Consider the following 20,704-nt stretch of genomic DNA (forward strand, 5'->3'; position numbering starts at 1 on the left):
TGCTCTCCTCCTGAGCCCCATGCTGCCAAGACCCTTTCAGCTTCCAGCAGCTACACCTACTCTGTTGCTAACTCTGTTTCAGATCGGTTTCTGGCTCTCTACCTGATCCTCTGGGCTTGAACACATGGACCCTACAGTTTTAAGACTCGGGCAATGTCACATACAATTTCAGCTTTCTGGGTTGATTTGAAAACTCAGAATATCTGGCAAGCCTGGTCATGGAGCATGCTCTGAAAGGCCTCAGCTGGCTGGAGTGAGCACACACTCTCCAGTGTGTCACAACTCCCAGCACTCCTGACTGTCCTCCGCTCAGCCCACCTCACTTGCTCATGCTTCCTGCCCGGGTCTCCAGGCACTGGAGTTGGGGACCTTGTTCTAGCATTTGAAATAAGGAGTATAAACACTGGAAAGGGAAAGACAAAATTATCATCTGTTGCACATGGTTTGCAGTGTCTGCTGCCTTTAATGTGTCGAGGGAGACATCACCCACGGACCCTGGTATAGGTTGGAGTATGGGAGGTAACAATGCTGGTAGCCCAGCTGGAAAGCAGAGGGAGCCTCAGCAAAGGCACCTTTCTTGTCTCTGTTATCCAGGAGAAAGCTCTGGAATCATGCAGAGGTCTTTGTAAGGGAAGGGAGGGGTTTTCCATAGAAGAGAGGCTATCAAATAGCCTGGTCAGGACTGGGATGTTTCTGGTGACTGGAACTGACAGTTATGCTTGGCACTATCTGTTTTTGGGTAGGAGGAATCATGTTCTGGGCTGTGAAGGAGTGACTGGGGAGATAGGAAGATAGAGGAGAGACAACATGTGCCTGTCCCTTGCCCTGGCCTGAGGGACTGGTTTGGGACAATACTGGAGTAGGATTAAGATTGGAAGTTGGGGAACCTTTGTCCATTGAGGACTCAGTGAGGCTTTGGACTCAGTCAATGCTACCTTGAGGCCAGGTGACCAGGATAGACAGAGAGAAGAAAGGGGCATTCCAGATGTCTCAAAGCGGCATGGCAACAGTAACAGACTTAGGCAAAGACTGTAGTGGGGAGGGGTTGGGGTGGGGACAAGAGGCAGACAGCAAAGCAGCTGCAAGGCCTAGCATGCCTGGCAGGAGGCTGCAAAGCAGTATCTCCATGGAAGGCACAGACTGAGCAGCCCTGCCAGGGTGTGGTGCTGGCAAGCTACAGTGGATGAACTCGAGTAACTTGTTTCTGATCACCAATGACACAGTCCCACCATGGGACTCCCAGATATAATTCCCAGGGGTGCCCCGGGGAGGCATGCACAGAGCTCTTGTGCTTCAGCAGATGTGGGCTCAGAGTCAGGTATTTGGGTATAACCAGTAGAGTGAAAATATGTGCTCACCGGCAAGTGATGCCTGGCAGTCACGGTCTACACACAATATGTTCTCATTTTGTCTCTCTCTCACACATGTACATAGGTGCACATATACACTCGCACAAGTGTGCACACACATTCCCCAACAACTCTCCCTAACCCTAAGCATATATCCACAACCACTTTTTCCCTCACCTACAACCCATTCTCTAACACAGACACAGATACATATATAAGCAGAGATTCAGCAATGGCTCTATCAGAACACAGGACAAAAGGGTGAATTTGAGGCCCCAGGGTCCTGAGTGGGTGAGTGTAGAGAAGCTTCAAGGCAGGTGGCACGTGGAAGGTGGGGAAGAAAACATAGGAGAAAATGTGCACAACACGGCCAGAATACTAAACATACATCATGCAGTGAATTAATGCTTAAACAATGACATTTTCTTATTCAGCATCCTGGGAGAATCTGAAGAAATATATTCTGACATGGAACAAGTTATAAAATTGTTTCAAAACAGAAACTTACATTTCACTAGCAAAAAGTCCACAGAAACTTACATTTCACTAGCAAAAAGTCCCTGAATTCCTGGTGGTCTGTAAACACTGGTGGAGTTGGCAAGGGAGGGCCAAAGAGTGGTACACTCTCTTCTGAAAATATTTTCAGCCTATGTAAAGAGTATTACAGAATTAGTTGGGTTTTCTTCAAAGATCACCACTTAATATGGCTTGGCTGTGTTCCCACTCAAATCTCAATTTGAATTGTATCTCCCGGAATTCCCACAAGATCGTGGGTGGAACCCAGGGGGAGGCAATTGAATCATGGGGGCTGGTCTTTCCCATGCTTATTCTCTTAAAGTGGATAAGTCTCATGAGATCTGAGGGTTTATCAGGGGTTTCCAATTTTCTTTCCTCCTCATTCTGTCTTGCTGCCGCCATGTAAGAAATGCCTTTCACCTCCCACCATGATTCTGAGGCCTTCCCAGCCATGTGGAACTGTAAGTCCAATTAAACCTCTTTTTCTTCCCAGTCTCAGGCATGTTTTTATCAGCAATGTGAAAATGAACTAATATACCACTGTTCTGTCCTTCCATTTGTCCAGTCACATAATGGAATGTGTCAGGAATATCTGTTCCATGGCAGGAGTGACTTCTCTGGTCTGCCGGAGCCAAGGCCACCAACTTGCTTTCCCCTCCAGCTTAGTCAATGTGCTTTGAGGGCAAAGACCAAATCTTCCTGAATCCTTCATGGTCCAATCTATCAAGCCAGGCACCCAGGAAGAATAGCAATGGCCATCACTGAGCACCTGCCACATACCAGGCAGTGTATATGGTATTTTAAGATACAGCATTGCCTCCGATTCTCACTACACCTGCCAGGGTAGTGTCATTACCTTCACTCTACACAGAAAGCTTGAGGCTCCAAGAAGATAAAATAATTTTTTCGAAGTCTCAAATAAATTATAGAGCTGGGATTCAAACCCAAATCTATTTGGCTCAAAGTTCAGGTTCTTTTTACAACATAATACCTTTTAACAGATTAATATTTGAGAACAGAAAGACAAGCAGACAGGAATGTAGACTAGGAAAGAGGATACTCTGATGAACAGCAAATATATCATACCTGTTCCCATGGTAAAGTACGATAAAATATCAAACTAACCCTGACCCCTGGGTCCCCTGCATGGAACAACACTAGATGGAGTAAATGTTTCCTAAGGAGATGGTGGCCTTGAAGAAAGTTTTGTAAGGTGAGGGCACTCATATTAAATCAATCAAGAAATACATATATCAAGAGTCTTATAAAAAATCAACGCTAAGTTAACAAGCGTGAGAATTAGAACAAGCAATCAAGACAAAGTCATTACCTACCTGTAATTGTCATTTTCTTGATCGTACCTCACTAAGGCAAAAATATCTGTGGTGATGGTTAAGGGAACTAATCACAACACTGATGCTCACAACTGACAGCTTGTGCTCTGAAAATCCCTTGTGCAGAGTCATTCTCGACCAGTGCTTTTGTGGTTAGGGCACCTATCACTCTTAGGTTGGGACAGAACCCATACTTCTTTCCAAGAGACAGCCCAGGGAGCCTTATGTGATAGCACCATGAGTAGGTTCAATGTTTGTGTGCGCCTCCTTTGGGGGAAAGTGTTAAATTTCCAAAGCTGTCAGAAAAGCAACAGAAATATAGCTATTAAACAACCAAGCAGTCAGCAAAGCAAAAAGAACAGTTCCCTGGCCTGGAAATACAAACAAGATCCCAATAGAAAATTAGTAATACATTTCATCTTACACATTTGGAAAGCGAAAGCAATTTAAATGTTTCGCTGAACACCTTCCCTTTCTCTCGTTTTGGGTTTGGTAGACAAAACAAAACAAGCCTGTTGTAGCTGGTGGCAGATTCTGAGCAGAATTTACTTAGCTTGTGCTGGGGTTTGCGGAGTCTAAAATAGCTGGAAAGAATCCATCCAGCTTCTTCCTTTCTCCTACTCTTCTTCCTCCCCTCCCACCTCTACCCACTATCTCCCACCGTCTGTCTTAGCTAGGACTATGAAGCCATTGATTCCTTAGTGTCTCCATTCCTAGGCTCCCTGGAATGAATCTGCCTTAATGATCTGCTTGCCCCTTTTCAGGAACAAATCTAAAACGTACAACTTAGGAAAATTATAAAAAACGACTACCTCTCAATCACCTGAACAGTCACCTGACTGCCACTTCTGCTATAAAGTTGGAGAAGTTTTCTGTTATACAAGAAGAACCACCTCTAGAAAGGGGAAATATTAGTCCTAAATCCCAGGGGACAGGGGAAGCTATTACTCAGAAAACAGGGATGAAAAGGGGAGAAAATTCTAACCAAGGTGCAAGTACATATCGTTTTCTTCCCAGCCTCATGGAAGTTTGGAAATTGTTAACGTTCAAACACTTACTTCCATCCTCTATTTTTATGTTACAGGGAACAAGTCCAAGTCTCCAGATGCAATGAGTCATAGTGGGCCTGTCTCCAAACATGTTTACTTGGAGCCTCCAGGGAAATGAGTAACTCAAGTAGAATTTATTCTGAAAATGCTGATTTGTTGCCTTTTGCTTCTTATGTACAACAAGTAGAGCCATCAACTTTGGGTTATGCTGTCATGGCTTGGGACTCAGAGCACTAGGGCCACAACTGAGTGGCCAGTGAGTCTGCTGGGCGGGCCAAGCTCATGGCCCATACCTGTTTGGTAGAACTGAGCTCAGACACCATAGGAACTTCAGCCCTATTGCTGGACTTTGCCAGCAATATGAGCTGAACAGGGATTAGAGGAATCAGATAAAAATACTATTAATTCCATCATTTCTCAAATTTCAAGAGATGGTAATGCAGCAGCTAGCTAGCTATTGCCAGGGCTTAAATCAACAAGGAAAATTGTTTTGGCCTTTTATCTTAACTTACAAGTTTTTATGCCTAAAGCAAATTTCTCAGATAATTCACTACCTATAATTCTTCTACATTGTTTATGACTAAAGGATGGCAGAAAGTTTCCCTCATTTTATAGACTACCTGAGGAAAAGAACCATATTTCAGGAGTCGAGAATTCTTTGAATTAATCCAACTACTACTGAAATAGAAGGAGAGAGGAAGAGGGAACTATATATAATGCTTAGGAAAAATTCCCAAAAAGTGGGTCTAAATCTAGAAATACAAAACAAGTCCATGACAAGATTTGGTTTAAGGGTCATGGAAGTCTAATGAGGCTGAAGCACAGCTCGCCACGCTGGAGCATTTACAAAGGCCCAGGATACGTGTAAAGTGGGAGCGGATCATGGAAGGCTTAAAGGCAGGAGAAGATTCCTCTCCTTCTTGGAACACAATGGTGACGATATCATTTCCAATGTGGCGTTTCCTTTCCACCTGTAGTAAGCATAAATAACATCACTGAGAAAGACTCTCAAACACGGTACATTCACAGAGTTAAAAAACATAATCCAATACAATAAACCACAGTCACTACGACAGAGCCCTGAACTTCAAACATCTTAGACTTCAGCCTCCCATGTTTTGCCAGCCTAGGCCCTTGCTCTCCAACCCATCTCCTCTGTTCCTGTCTCAGTGGCCAAGCTCTAGGGTGGGTGAGGAGTATCTTAGATAGAGACTTTTTTCCCAGCCTGGCACAGCCCAGGTAGACATTCAGTGTTAACTTCCTGCAGCGACCTGAAAAGAATACTTGTCAACCATCACGCAGGACCCAACTTATGCTATGTCTTGGATAGTCTCATTTTGACAAGACACAAGGCACACTTAGAGACGTCACAGAGAAAAGGTAGTATCTATATAAAATAGTCTCTCAAGAGTCCATGTTAGATAGGAGAATGTGTAAATCAAAGATATTTTAAAAAAAAGAGAGAGGAAAAAAAGAGTATGAAACCACACTCGTGCACATACAAATACCTATACATGTTTACACATAAACATGCATGCACATTATTATCTCTGATCCCTTATTTCTCTAAGCTGACAGCACCAGTGAGAACAGCTCTTCTTAAGATTTTTTGAAAGTTCCAAAACAGACTGCCAAAAGCATACCTAAACTGGTGGGTGCAGTTCGGCTCATATGTTAACTGACATAGCCTCTAATTCTATGGAATCATAATGGTGCCCTCTCCACATTCACATCACTAGATGGTTTGTATGTTCACATGTACCTGCTGCTTGTTCTCTTTGGAATATGGCAACATGGTGGAAACATGAAACATGATCTCATGCCCTTGATACACAGTATAAACTGAATGTATCCCTGTGGTATCATCTGCAAAATATAAACATGCATTTAGTGAGCACAGAGAATTCCAGAGCCATAAGGAAAGTCTTTTCATTTGCAGACTAGGAAAATACAGTACACAGGACATTCTCAAAGATCAGTCTGGATTATCCACCTGCACGGAAGCAAGCAACAACCCTCCACTTGATGCAACCCCCCACATGGAAAAGCCTCTTCCTCTCCCCCTAAGTTCACTTGCTATCTGATTCAATTCTTGCCTCAGAATGGAGGAGGTCATAAGAAGTCCAGGGTAAAGAAGAGAGTATTGCACTTCCTTGCCCTACAGTTGCAGTGGTCAGTACAGAATTAAATTAACACAAGATAACACAATTATGTCCATAAACCAAAAGGAAGTGGCATCTGTGACAGAACTGTATTGTGATTAAAAGTACAGGCTTTACAATTAGACCGACTTGGATTCAAGCTGTCATTGGCTATGTGGCTTTTGACAAGTTACTTCTCTCTAAGCCTCAGTTCCTTAATTTGAAAATAAGGATAAAAACCACACGTAACTCCTAGGGATATTGGGGAGACTCAATGAAACGATATTTGCAAAATGCTTAGCAGAATGCCTGGCTGTATCAAGGGCTCAGTGGATGGTGGTTATGACCTAATGGAGAGGCTGAGGGTTGCCAGTGAGCGTATGAGTGTCAGGCATTGAAGAATTCACCACGTGCACTTTATGTGTGTTCAGTGAAACTGGAGCCTGACAACTGGGGCTTCATTCCTGCATCTGTCAGTTAAGGTACACTTAGCTCTTCCAAATTCAGAATCTGTGATGCTGTGGTGGGAAGATGAGGCTCCCAGGGGGTGAGGGTACCTGGACTTGAAGCCTATCACTATTAGGCCAAAAGAGCCTCACATTCCCTGCCTGACTTACCTCAAGGACCAACTGTGAAGATCAAATAAAGCAAAACAAAACAAAACAAAACAAAACAAAACACTAGAAACAAAGGGAAAAGCTAGCAAAAAATGAGATGGTGAAAGTGCTTCCAAACATAAGCTTGTAATCTTACCTACCTTCCCCAACGCAGGCCCCCATCTCCAAAATGCTTCCTTTCAGGTGTTTCCAATCTCACTGCTGGTGCCACTCTCACCCAGCTACCAAGGCAGAAACCCTGAAGTGTCTTTGACTACTCTCTCCTCTTTCATCTTCCACTTGCCAATTCTATCATGAAAATGGCTCTTGAATTAGTCCCCATCTCCCTTCTGACCTGCAGCCCTCTCCCAAGGCAACCCTATCTCTTGTTTGGACTGTTGCAACAGCCTTTGAGAGCAGGCTTCTCCTCTGCCTCCCCTGTCTGCTCAAAGGTACAGATCTAATCTCACCACTCCCCTACTTGAAACCCCTTATTGACAGAGAATAAAATCCAGACTTATTAAGAAAACCTCAAACTCCCTGCAGGGTCATGCCCGCTCTCCTACTCCAGGACATATTGCATCATTCTGAGTGCCTCATTCCCTCCAGCCATAAACAAATTCTCTTAGTTTCTAGAATACAACATGTTCTTTGCTACCTCAAGGACTTCACAGATGTTCTCTTTGCTTGGAATTCTCTTCTCCCCTTGAGACCTTCTAATTAACTCCTACTCACCCCTCCCTCTGGTCTCAAAAAATTTCAGGGAAGCCTTCCCTAATCCCCCAGGTTAGGCAAAATGCCCCATAGCACTCTGTACTTTTTCTTCTTAATTGCCCTCAGTACTTAGTGCTAAACCATTTGATAATTATCTGCATAACATCTGTGCTGTCCCCTGTAGACTCCTAGAAAGGAGGACCCCATATTGGTTTATCCACTTTGATATCTCCAGAGCCCAGCAGAGTCCTGGCACACAGACACTGCTGAGCCAGTAATATTCATGGGCAGACCAGGACTTCTGACACTGTCCAGGGCTGTGAGGGCTGATTTAGTTTTATGAAGCTCAATGGAAGTGCCAAACAGGTCCATGACTCCATGCTGAACAGGGTGTGATGCTTACCTCCCTCCAGTCGTCTCTTGTCCATCCCTTCACCTATCTTAGGTATAAGTTCAGACACAGATCAGGCTGACTTACAAAAGTTACACAAATTACAACAGAACAGATCAAGAGGCAGGCTTACTTTTGGTATCCAGACCGCCACGGTAGCCCGTCCAGCCCTTTAGAGTGATTGTGTCACCCAGGAGATTTAAAAATTTTTGAAAAGCCTCGCTTCCAATTTCTGCAGGAAGAGGTAGAGTATGAAGAAAGTATGGGCATCAGCAAGTCCTGATTTTCTAACTATGCACCAGAATCACTGGCAAATTAACTAGGCTCTGCCGATATATGCATGGTATACAGCATGGGTAAGTCACATTTCCTTCTTGAGGACCATGAGGAAGTCCCACAATTTTCAGGATTCCAAGGAAAGGAAAACTATAGAACCAGATGAACCCAGCTTACTACTGCCGGACTGGGACCACAGGTGTTTAATATTGCAAAATGAAAATGTTGTTACTGCTTATATTCAGAATAAGTAGGTATTTAACATGAAAAGTGCTAAATACTAGGAAGATGACACCATTTTATAATTCTCCCTCTCATAAAAATCACAGAAAAATCTTCCACTGCTCTTGGGACCATGTAGAACCAAACTCTCCAAATCCCATATGTTCTTCTCTCTCTCCAGTGCCCAAAATGGTGACTGGGTACAAACGAGGTGGTCAATAAATATTTGCCAAATGAACAAAACAACAGCCCTACAAAATTCACCCTGAAATTGTATAAAACTGTCTCCTCGTACTAAAGACTCCAACTCAACAGATAAGTTCAGCTGCAACTGGTAAGGATGCAACAAGGCAGGACAGGGTCTCTGGCAGCAGAGAGTGGGAGGAGATCACTCACCATTGCTGAACATCTCATCGTCAGTGAGCTGCCCATCTTTGGCAAAAAGAACTCCAAACTTGAAATTCACAGAGCCCTTAGGATAACAAAAGGGGTTACAGTTAACTTTATCATCAAAACATAAATAGTTCTGAGATGTGCTGTTTGTGACTTAGCACAATGACAGTCACCAGGATGGACAGTCGGGAGAGCCCTTCCTCCCATCCATCTGGATTTTGACCAATGTTAACAACAATCATTCCTTCATTTTTACAGGTATTTATAGCTTATGGTTGAGACTATATGCCTTTATGAATTAGTTCATTTGTAATTTCATTATTAATGGCATCTTTAGGATAGCAGTTCTATTCTGCAGCAAAACAGAATTCCAACAAATGGCCATAGTAACTCATAGGCCTGGCACCATCTTCCAATCAACCAAGGGCGACAGCCCAAATTCCAGTCAGAGAAGAAGAGTTTGTTATAATTCAAAGCTTAACATAATCTCAGGCTGATATATTGTGGACTCTTTTAGAAATAGAAATGAAAATTACAGGCAATTTATACTAAAAGCTCGTTTTTCCCAATTCCTAAAGATATTTAATCTGAAGAAGTCAAAAAACAGCTGTGCCCAAAAAAAAAAAAAAAAAAAAGCCCAAGCCAAGCAAGCAGTAGCTGGTACAAATGTGCAGTCTACCATCTCCAACTTTAAACTGAATTAATTCTGATCTGGTGGAAATGATAAATTGCAGCTTCCACAGGGAAGGGAGGAAGACATAGGAACAGGGTCAGGGAGTGGTAAACAGGGCCTCAATTGTAATTTTTTTTTTTTTTTGAGACAGAGTTTTGATCTTGTTGCCCAGGCTGGTGAGCAATGGTGCGATCTTGGCTCACTACAACCTCTGCCTCCTGGATTCAAGCAATTTTCCTGCCTCAGTCTCCCGAGTGGCTGGGATTACAGGCATGTGCCACCATGCCTGGTTAATTTTGTATTTTTAGTAGAGATGGGGTTTCTCCATGTTGGTCAGGCTGGTCTCAAACTCCCGACCTCAGGTGATCCACCCACCTTGGCCTCCCAAAGTTCTGGGATTACAGGCATGAGCCGCCATGCCCAGCTTTTAATGTTTTTTCTTAAATTGGGTAGTGTTTTATTATTATTATTATTATTATTATTTTAACAGAGTCTCACTCTGTCACCCAGGCTGGAGTGCAATGGCATGATCTTGGCTCACTGCAACCTCCGCCTCTCTGGTTCAAGCAATAGTCCCCTGCCTCAGCCTCCCGAGTAGCTGGGATTACAGGCGCATGCCACCACGTCCCACTAATTTTTTTATATTTTTAGTAGAGGTAGGGTTTCACCATGTTGACCAGACTGGTATCAAACTCCTGACCTCAGGTAATATGCCTGCCTTGGAAATCCCAAAGTGCTGGGATTACAGGCGTGAGCCACCATGCCGTCAGTAGTGATTTCATAAGTCTTCGTTATGTTATTCTCTCTATTTTTTTTTTTTGTGTGTGCACCTGAGTATTTCATAATAAACACAAAATCTGATGTTGGAAGAGAATCAACCTACAAGGTTGGCTGACTCACCACTAGATGGAGAAATTCTTGGTGGTCAATTAAAGGTAGACAAGGGAAAAAGACATTTAAAGCACATTGGCCAGTGAGTCAGAGGTGGGAGGTCAAGGCAATTGCCAGCATTCCGGATAGCTAGATCTGGGAGAATTAAGAATCTGAAAATCCAAGTACTGAGGCTGTGCATCCAAACATTTTTTTGTCCACAACACATCTGAGATGCACACCCATCACTAACAGTAGTTTTCTACATAGAATTAGGAAGAGGGAGGACACTCCCAAACTGACCCCTTCACCTGGACAAACTGACTCCTTCACTGTGGACTCTTCCACAGTTCCAGGGATGGCCGGCTGTCTCCCATCATGCAGGTTTCAGCTCAAGTGTCAATTTCCAGAGTGGCCTTTCCTGATCTCCCTATATAAAGCCACCCTCCTTCCTGCTGTTATTCTCCATCAGAGCACCTTGTTTATTCTCCTCGAAGCACTATTCACACTCTGTAAATCTTTTATTGAACTTGCATATTTGTCTGTTTCTACCACTAGAACCTGAGTCCTGTGCAGGAGAGATCATACACTGTTTCCTTTGCACTGAGTCCCCAGTGCTGACCAGAGTACATTGGAAAAGATTAATAAATATTAATGACATAAGTGGTCATATGCATAATTAGAAAAAAAATAAACTTGGTCAAAAACAACTTATTTTTCAAATGATGTCTCCAAATGATCACTGCTTCCTCACTAACTAGCTTTTGATAAATTTCTTGGAATTTTTTCAGGGACCTCTATTCACTTTAGGGTTTTCTAGTTTGTAACTTTTCTTTCTCTGTTTTGGAAGTGATGACAGTAAGCACATGTCTCAAGGATCCCTTAAAAAGTACATAAAGTAATATCTGTTTTATTTATTGTCCTGATGTTATTAATAATTACTCTCAAAGGGTCCCAGTGTAAATGATAAATTATATGAATTTCTCCTGCTTCAGGTAGAGATTCCAGAAAGACTGGTGTTACACAGGCCTTGTTAAGTACTTGAACCTACTTATAGGGCCTCATTTAGGTAACATGGTGTCCAGGACTTCCCAAATGATGTCTATGACTAACAGTTTTCACTTATCTCCAGAAATCAAGGTATGGCTCATTGTAATGAGTTATTTCATATTTTAGGAGGGGATAGTTTGATCTTGGACAACTGGACTGTAACAGATAACATTTTAACCAGCCATTCAGAGCTCTCAAGGTCTCAAGGCCAGACCTGGGCCCCTGGAGGGAGGTACTGCTAGAGGGAATCCACAGGCACTGGTTTTCTCAGGATGGAAGTCCTGCTCAAACATTCAACTTACAGATAAGGTCACATCTGTCATTCCTGCTTGGATGAAATTTACATTTTCTAAGTTTTAAATTTTACAAGACAAAACTCAACCTGATTACAAACCAATGTGCAGTCACATTCTTGGAAATTAGTAGTATGCTACGAATTACAGTTCTTCTGAGAAGAGCAAAGTATGAGGGGAAAGTAAAGTCCCAATGATTTCAGAATTTTTTAGAACTGAGAAATGATGGCCTTATTCAAAATGAGACACCCCTGGTTCCTTGTTACTCCTATTTAGGCAACGCCTCCATATTTCTAGGGTTCCACATGTTCCTACACATCTCTCCTCATTCCATGTGTATTACAGCTTGGGATACTGTGTTCTCTCATGGGGGTGCCTCTCTATGCAGCAAACAAAACATGCGTTTCAGGACACTGCCATCACTTTACCAACATGCTAACCTTTCAGAAGCCTCACTAGTATTGTTTGTGTTCCCTGCCCATCTTTGCAGCTAATAGTTTACCACTACAATAGGCTGGAATTGGGAAAAATGCTCCCAATTGATCCAAGTAGAGAAGCAGCAGGATTAAATAGAATGCCTTGCCACACAGCTCTCAGACAAGCTCTGGAGGATCATGGCCATTGCTCACACTTCAAGTTGTCATGACAAGTGACTACTATTGCCTCAAGCTAATATTTCCTTAGCAAGGAAATAAAATTGAGAAATAAAGAGATCAGCCACTTATTTTTCAAAACTTGGGAGTTTCAAAAAAAGCAGAGGAGGAAGCAATAAACAGTTAACAGGCATTCTTTCAGGGGCTGGAAGTGGTGAAGTCAGGGCAGGGGGCACATTCACATTCCCCATTGGTACATTTTCTCTACTGTTTGTTCGTTACAACAGGCTTGTGCATGTAGAGTAGTGGGCGCTCAATAAACATCTGTGGATTAATGAAGAGAGTAATTTTGAGATACAAAAGCTATATATAATCCTAATTTTATGTGGAATATAACAAACATATATAACAAAATGTTAATAGCAGTTGTCTCTGTGGCTGCATGTGATTTTTTTTCTTTTATCTTTTGTGCATTTCTGTATTTTTCAAATTTTTACCAGAAATGTGATTATTCTTACTTTTTGCCTTTTACAAATTACATATGGAGTCCATAATTCTCCTGCAACAAACATAAATCTAAGATGAACAAAATATGGATAAATGTAGCCAGGCATGGTTGTATGAGTCTGTAGTTCTAGCTACTGAGGAGGCTGAGGTGGGAGGATCACTTGAACCCAGGAGTTGGAGGTCTGGGGAACAAGCATCCCCAGCCCTGGGAACCCTAGACTCTTTCTGAGGAGATGGAAGAATAACAAAGTCAATATAGTTAGTGTGATGACTGGAGAGGTAGTGGGGCCAGATTGTGCAGGCTCCAGCAGGCCAGGGTCAGGATCTGAGGCTTCCCTTTGAATGGGACAGGAAGCCTTTAGAGTTTTGAGCAGAGAGATGACCTGATTCCACATGTTTCAGAAGGACCATTGGCTACTATCTAGAAACCAGACGAGAGGGTGAGAGAGGAATCCAGGAGAAGAGTTAGGAGACTCTGCAGAGCCCAGGCAAGAGAAGATGGGGTGGCATCCCCACACCAGAGTGGTTGTGGTAGAAGTGCTGAGAAGTGTTTGGATTAGGGATATTTTATGAAGAGTGTCACCAGGATGTGCTGATAGGTTAGATATAGGAGAGAAAAGACATGCATTCAGAATTTTTCCAAGTTTGGCCTGAGCAATGAGACAAAAGATATTGCTATTTACTGAGGCATAAGATACATAGACCATAATTTATTTACTCCATTGCCTATTAATAATATTTTAGATATTTTCCTATGTTAGTTATATATTTAGAAACTCAAATATATTGGGCTGGGTGCGGTGGCTCACACCTGTAATCGCACCACTTTGGGAGGCTGAGGCAGGCAGAGCACAGGTCAAGAGACTGAGACCATCCTGACCAACGTGGTAAAGCCCCGTCTCTACTAAAAATACAAAAATTAGCTGGGTGTGGTGGCATGTGCCTGTAGTCACAGCTAATCAGGAGGCTGAAGCAAGAGAATAGCTTGAACCTGGGAGGTGGAGGTTACAGTGAGCTGAGATTGTGCCACTGCACTCCAGCCTGGCAACAGAGCGAGACTCTGTCTTAAAAAAAAAAAAAAAGAAAATCCAATATATTTATATTTTTAATGGGGGCAACAGGGAATGGCAACATGCAAATAAATTCAGCATTTTATATTTGAAGAGCATCCTAATAAAGCACAAACACCCTACTTTAATGAAAATTAAAACCTCATTACTCACCTTGATCATAAGCTTAACACATTAAATGTTTCCAGGAAGATTTAAGTAGTTTGATTGTTTTTATAGCTTTGTAGCTAGATGCATAGAAAATTCAAAAATATACCTTAAAATTCATGCCAGTAAGGTCTTTCCGTGCAATGTGTCCCACTACGCAAATCTACACGGAGGTTTGGCCGAAAGCAAAGGCTGGGTTTACAGTAAAAGGAGAAGTCTATTTACAAACATGGAGGCAGAGCTGAGCAGGGGCAAATATCTCCATAGAGTTACTCACCTCTTGTTCTTCAAGGACCAGCAAGTCCTGTCAAATAAAGTTTTAAAAGTTACATGCAGGCATAACAATAGTTATTTCATTTTGACTTGCTGTGAAAGCCAAGCTTTGGTTTGCTCACACTGACATTTTGAAAATAATGCTAAAAGTTGGTTATTCCTATAACCAATCCTTAGAATCCCTGCTGTCGCATCCTTAACTGTGTTTGGGCACAAGTCATTTAATCTACTTGGGTCTCTGCCTTTTTCTCCATGGTCCAAGGATAACATCTGTCTTAACTCTTGTAAAGATCACTGTGAGTATGTGTGGAAGACCTGGTACACAACAGAGATTTAATAAACCTTAAATTACTTTCCTTTTCATTCTGGGTCACTCCATATAAAAGTTTGTAAATTTATTACAAGGAAGTCCCATCTTTTACAGAACTTCTAAAAAAGTAGATTCTGGTTGATAAGTGGACACCAAAGCCAAGGCTCTGACAGGGACCCTGTGGCTGGGTGAAGTGGTAAGGAATGGCCCAGGTGAGCCATGGGGACAGTGCAGAGGCGGCGAGGGTCAGGATGGAGGCAGGGAGGCTGGAGGGACCCTCACCCTCCTTCTGGCCCTAGAGTCTCTGGGGAAGAGCTGTGTCAGCTGGAGACCAGGCAATTCTGAAAGAATTGTGAGATGCACACAAACCTGGATTTTATTTAACAGAAAGCCTCTTTCATTCAGAACTCAGCCATCTTTATTATTTTATTCTTTCTTTCTTTTTCTTCTCTTTTTTTTAAGAGACAGGGTCTGGCTCTGTCCCCCAGGCTGGAGCACAGTGGTGCAACCTTGGCTCATTGCAGCCTCGACCTCCTGAGCTCAAACAATCCTCCCACCTCAGCTTCCCAAGTAGCTGGGACTATGGGCATGTACCATCATACCCAACTATTTTTTTGTATTATTTGTAGAGACAGGGATCCACTATGTTGCCCAGGCTGGTCTCCAATTCCTGGACTCAAGTGGTCTTCCTGCCTCAGCCTCCCAAAGTGCTGGGATTACAAGCGCAAGCCACCACGCGCTTGTATTATTTCTGAATTCTGGGAAAAAATAAAATTATGTTACGTATTTTTTACATTGGGACTTTATGTTTGCATGTCACTGTATATATCATTATAAAATGCTCTTTCCATGGTTTATTTTGATCTTTCTCAACATCTTGTGGTTTTTATTTTTTTAATTTTTAATTTTTATGGGTACATCAGTAGGTATAAATAAGTAAATAAATAAATAAATATATATATATATATAAATACCCTACTGATGTATACCTACTGATGTAGGTATATATATTTATACATATATACATAAATAATATATATTTATAGATATTTATACCTATATCAGTAAGTATAAATTTATATTTATATATATTTATGGGGGTATAAATACATATATTTATATATATATAAACTTATATATATATATAAACATATATATATATAAACTTATATATATATATATATATTTATTTATGGTGGGGACAGTTTAATTGTTTCTGAATCACAGGTGGAGGAATTGGATCTCCAGTTAAGGTCATGTGGCCTGTGTCAGCTCTGAATCTCATGACCAGTCCTTTTAATACCCACGCCAGTGTTCCTTCCATGCTAACTGTAGTGAATAAGAAAAAAGTCACACCTCTCAGCTTCTCAATTGCCACTAGCCCTGCAAGCATTAGGACTGAAATGTTTTGCAACCAGTCCCTGGCCTGGTAATGGGGGCTGCTCCTCAGAGGGCTAGGATGAAGGAATCATAGCCTTGCAATAGGAGTCCTGGCTGAGCTCAGGGCTAGAGTCTCAACACTCAGCTGTAGAGGCAGGAGGGATGTCATAGGCTGTCAGGTTACATTTATGTTGCAGTTTCCTTATTTTGGATTACATTTGTTCAGAAGCAAATGGTCCTGTAATTTGCCCTGGTTTGCTAATGTCCCACTTAACATGATTCAGATTTTTAAAATATTCTTGTTCCTGAATTTGTGCAGCTAAGTCCTCTTTTTGCTGGTTTCTGGTGTGTAATTTTAGCCCAGAAGGTATAATTTTGGCTAGTAATGGTGTTTCTTAATACAGTCCTACTGGCATTGCTTTAGATGTATGCATGATTGTAATCATTAGTTTGAGGCTGACACTGATTTTTTTCATATATATGGGATATAGGAGAGTGATTTTACACATACTTTTTTTTTTTTTTTTTTTTTTTTTTTTTTTTTTTTTGAGACGGAGTTTCGCTCTTGTTACCCAGGCTGGAGCGCAATGGCGCGATCTCGGCTCACCGCAATCTCCGCCTCCTGGGTTCAGGCAATTCTCCTGCCTCAGCCTCCTGAGTAGCTGGGATTACAGGCACGCGCCACCGTGCCCAGCTAATTTTTTGTATTAGTAGAGACGGGGTTTCACCATGTTGACCAGGATGGTCTCGATCTCTTGACCTCGTGATCCACCCGCCTCGGCCTCCCAAAGTGCTGGGATTACAGGCTTGAGCCACCGCGCCCGGCCACATACTTTTTTTTTAAACCTAGAAATGTTTTAAAAATCAAGTTTAGCTCTACAGGTTTTTATAAAATACCTGGTCATTTAGGAAACATGTCACAACTATCTGGAAACAAACTTGATAGATAGAAGTAGGAAGAAGCACACAGATACCTTGATTTCTCTATCTATTTAAAGCTAACTTAATCACACATTTCTTCTGGATTTTGGTCAAGGAAGATGTTACTATAGTATAGCAGCCAGAAACAGACAAATAACATTTAAAAACAGTACCAGCCACCTTCTCTCTTTGTGGTAAGATGCCTTCTTTGTAACACAATTGGTTTACCTTCTGTTTACTCTTTGGCTCCTACAATTTTGAAGAACTCTTTCCTCTCTACCTAAAGCCTGTTGCTCAACTGTTCCTAAGGGAAACCTACAGAAATGTGATGACAGCCTTCACCCTGCATCTCTGAGGCTCACACACATGTGCACACTCACACACACAGAGGACATGGGGAAAGTTCATGAATGGTTCCTTTTTTTTAAGGGGAAAAAAGTCATATGCTTTCCTAAAGAAATGTAGGAAAGCATAAAAGTACTCTTGGTAAAAACAGGCACAGAGTTGTGATATAAATAGGCAGAATGCTGCTATATCTTTTTCTTTTCTTTTTTCCTCTTCTAGAGAAATCAGACAGGGGTGACTGAGCAGGGATGAGCTCTGCTGAGGGAACTGGCTCAGTTGCAAGAGGCAGAAAGAAGTGTCACAGAGCTGGCTCTGTAGGTTTTGGGGCTCAGTGTCTGGGAAGCAGAGTTGGTGTGGGGAATCAGACCAAGGCTTAAAGAAGGATTAGGAATAATAACCTGTGTGGGTGAAGTAATAAGGGCACACTGGTACTGACATATTTATAATTCTAGTTTGTTTTAAAATTTGTTATAAAGATTCACTTGTAATAAGCCTGGATGGCTTAAAGTCGCTTATAGTTTAACCTAACATACCCATTTTTGCCTGATTTCTGTCTGGGGTTGAGGCTGGGTATAAACACTATTTTAAAAATTACAACAAAACAAAAGATATGGGAATTCACAACTCTATATTTGGGGTAAGCCGAGAGTTGATAACCTTATTTTGAAAGCTAACTGTATTTTAAAGATATGCAAGCAAAGACTGTTCATGTTCCAATAAATCCTCCTCTTATTATTTTCCTAAAAAGCAAATTTGAGCATGATGCTCCCTGCTTAAAGGTTCTACTGGCTCCCTGCTGCCTCCTGGATAAAATTCTAGCCTGCCTCTCCAGCCTCCTCCTTTGTCACCTGTCCCTGGTGTACTCAACTACTTCAATCTCAGCTTGACACACGGCAGGCACACTACTAGTGATTTCTGTGTTTCTAAGTTTCAAAGCTAAATTGGTTATAATGACAAGACAAAAGTTTCATTGACATTTTTCTGATAAACCATCACCTAAATTATGACTAAATTTTTTTCTCTCCCAAGGCAGACTGTTTTCCCTTAACATTAAGCCCTAAGAAAACAGGGATGGCTTTCTGGATACCTTTTATCCTTGATGGTACCCAGCACAGTGTACTACATGAGTAAGAGCTCAATCAACCATGTTTTGTATTGATTAATTTTTTAAAAATCTCTTTAACATTCCTGGCTGGGCGTGGTGGCTCATGCCTGTAATCCCAGCACTCAGGGAGGCTGAGGTGGGTGGATCATCTGATGTCAAGAGTTTGAGACCAGCCTGGCCAACATGGTGAAACCCCATCTCTACTAAATTAGCTGGGTGTGGTGGCAGGTGCCTATAATCCCAGCTACTCGGGAGGCTGAGGCAGGAGAATCACTTGAACCTGGGAGACAGAGGTTTCAGTGAGTCGAAATCACGCCACTACACTCCAGCCTGGGCGACAAGAGTGAAACTCTGTCTCAAAAAATAAAAAAAGAAAATCTCTTTAACATTCCACACAATTCTATATTACTCAGTAAAGAGGGTGGCTTTTAAGCCAATAAGAGTTTTCTGAATGTACACCCTATTGGTATGTGGACTGAGGATAGCTCTGTGGTTCTTAGGAATGGCTATGCATCAGAATCACTTCAGGAACTTCTGAAAAACACAGATACCCGGGCCCTACCCTAAACCCATCAAATCAGAACCGTAGGTGTGAGGTTCTCTCATGATGATTTTTTTAAAGTTGCATAGGTGATTTTGCTTTGTATCCTAGGCTAAGGATTACTGATGACCTGTCAGTTCTATCCCAACACTATAATCAATTTTGTAAAATTATGAAGCATAAAATGTTCTGTTACCTTTTGTATTTCAGGATGAAAAATTTCCCTGGGGCCTTTCTCAAATTTGTCCAGATTCATGGCACTGAAATAAGAATGGACAGGATGAGCTGCAGCGTGCTGGAAACTTAAATAATGTAGAGCAAGCCTTGGTTCTTTAGAGAAGCTAAAAAGTAGTTTCTAGAAAATCACAGCTGTTTTCCCTAAATGCCTGACACTCAGAAGATACAAATCAATAAATGAGTGATCAATGAATGAATAGATGAAAGTAACCAACACCACATGTACTTGACTTATAAAACTTGACTCCTAATGATACTCATCTAATAAGAGACGGAGAGAGAAATCAGGAACATCTGTTTCAGGTAACCTTGGCCACTCTTCCAGATTCTTAAAGTGATGAAATGTAATTAATATTTAACTGAAATTTCTAGGCCAACCTTAATAAGATTTTTTAAAATGTTTTACTTTGGACAAGCAATGTAAATTCCTTTGAACCTAAGTTCCTATAAAGGTAAAACAATGATATTGAAATAGATGCTCTCTAGAGTTCCTTTCAGCTAATATTCCAATATTTATAAGTGAAAGTTAAAAATAATAAAGAATTTCTAGAGTACTTACAATACACGAGACACTGTGATAAATGCTTTTCATGGATTGTCTCATTTAGTCCTTATGAGGCAAGTACTATTTTAGCCCCATTTTAAAGATGAGGAAATTGAAGCAGAGAAGTTAAATAATAGGATAAAAATCTGGTAAAAAGCAGAGCCAGGACTTGAATTCAGGTTTATGTGACTCTATAGCATTTATATTTTAATTTCCTTTGAAGTTTTCAAGTTCATTCTTGTAACAAAAGAAGGTAAAATCTTTTCTTCTGCTGGCAGCAACTGTAGAACGTGTAGTCTATCATATCTTTAAAATCTTGCTATACCTTGCTCTGGCTATGAGGATGTACTGAAAAGGTAAGGCCTTGCTCATAACTAAATGAAATTACAACAAAATGAAATGACTAGTTTTTAAATATAAATAGGAAAGGAGCTAGAGTAAACTTTTCTTTATTTTTTTCTTTTTAATTTTTTTTTAATGGAGATGCTGTTTCTCCATATGGGTCAGGCTGGTCTTTAACTCCCAACCTCAGGTGATCTGCCCACCTCAGCCTCCCAAAGTGCTGGGATTACAGGCATGAGCCACCGCACACAGCCGAGTAAACTGCTTTTTAGAAAAAAAGAATTCACAGAAATCTTAAACCAGTGTAAGCGAAGGTATTACTCTCCAAGTAAATTAAGATTTATAGCTCCTTGAAAGCAGCAGAATATTTCTGTGCTCAGCAAAAATGTTAGCCTCTTGGTGGGGAGGCTTAACTCAAGCTTCAGAACTACTCAGAAGAAAAATCAGAAGGCACAGAGCAGACAGGAAAAGGTCTGCAATCTGGAGACCAAACAAAGCTTGAAAGTGGGATATAACGTTTTT

The 20,704-nt window shown here is 41.5% G+C and overlaps 1 protein-coding gene across 8 annotated transcripts in view; it reads right to left on the reverse strand.

Moving 5' to 3' along the window:
• The window catches only part of GARNL3 (GTPase activating Rap/RanGAP domain like 3), a 183,713-nt gene that overhangs the window by 55,438 nt on the left and 107,571 nt on the right, over positions 1-20,704 (reverse strand). For all 8 annotated transcript variants that reach the window (XM_012458113.2, XM_064377845.1, XM_064377840.1 and 5 more), the window contains 8 exons: positions 19,256-19,319; positions 14,462-14,488; positions 8,985-9,060; positions 8,224-8,322; positions 6,011-6,114; positions 5,111-5,219; positions 3,200-3,245; positions 1,890-1,996 (listed from right to left, as the gene is read on the reverse strand). In XM_012458113.2, coding sequence (XP_012313536.1) covers positions 1,890-1,996; positions 3,200-3,245; positions 5,111-5,219; positions 6,011-6,114; positions 8,224-8,322; positions 8,985-9,060; positions 14,462-14,488; positions 19,256-19,319 — 632 coding nt within the window. The remainder of the gene's footprint in view (positions 1-1,889; positions 1,997-3,199; positions 3,246-5,110; positions 5,220-6,010; positions 6,115-8,223; positions 8,323-8,984; positions 9,061-14,461; positions 14,489-19,255; positions 19,320-20,704) is intronic.

This window comes from Aotus nancymaae, unplaced genomic scaffold (genome assembly GCF_030222135.1).
Source record: "Aotus nancymaae isolate 86718 unplaced genomic scaffold, 86718_ANA_hifiasm-v0.15.2.pri h1tg000003l, whole genome shotgun sequence".
NCBI classification, from domain to species: Eukaryota; Metazoa; Chordata; class Mammalia; order Primates; family Aotidae; genus Aotus; species Aotus nancymaae.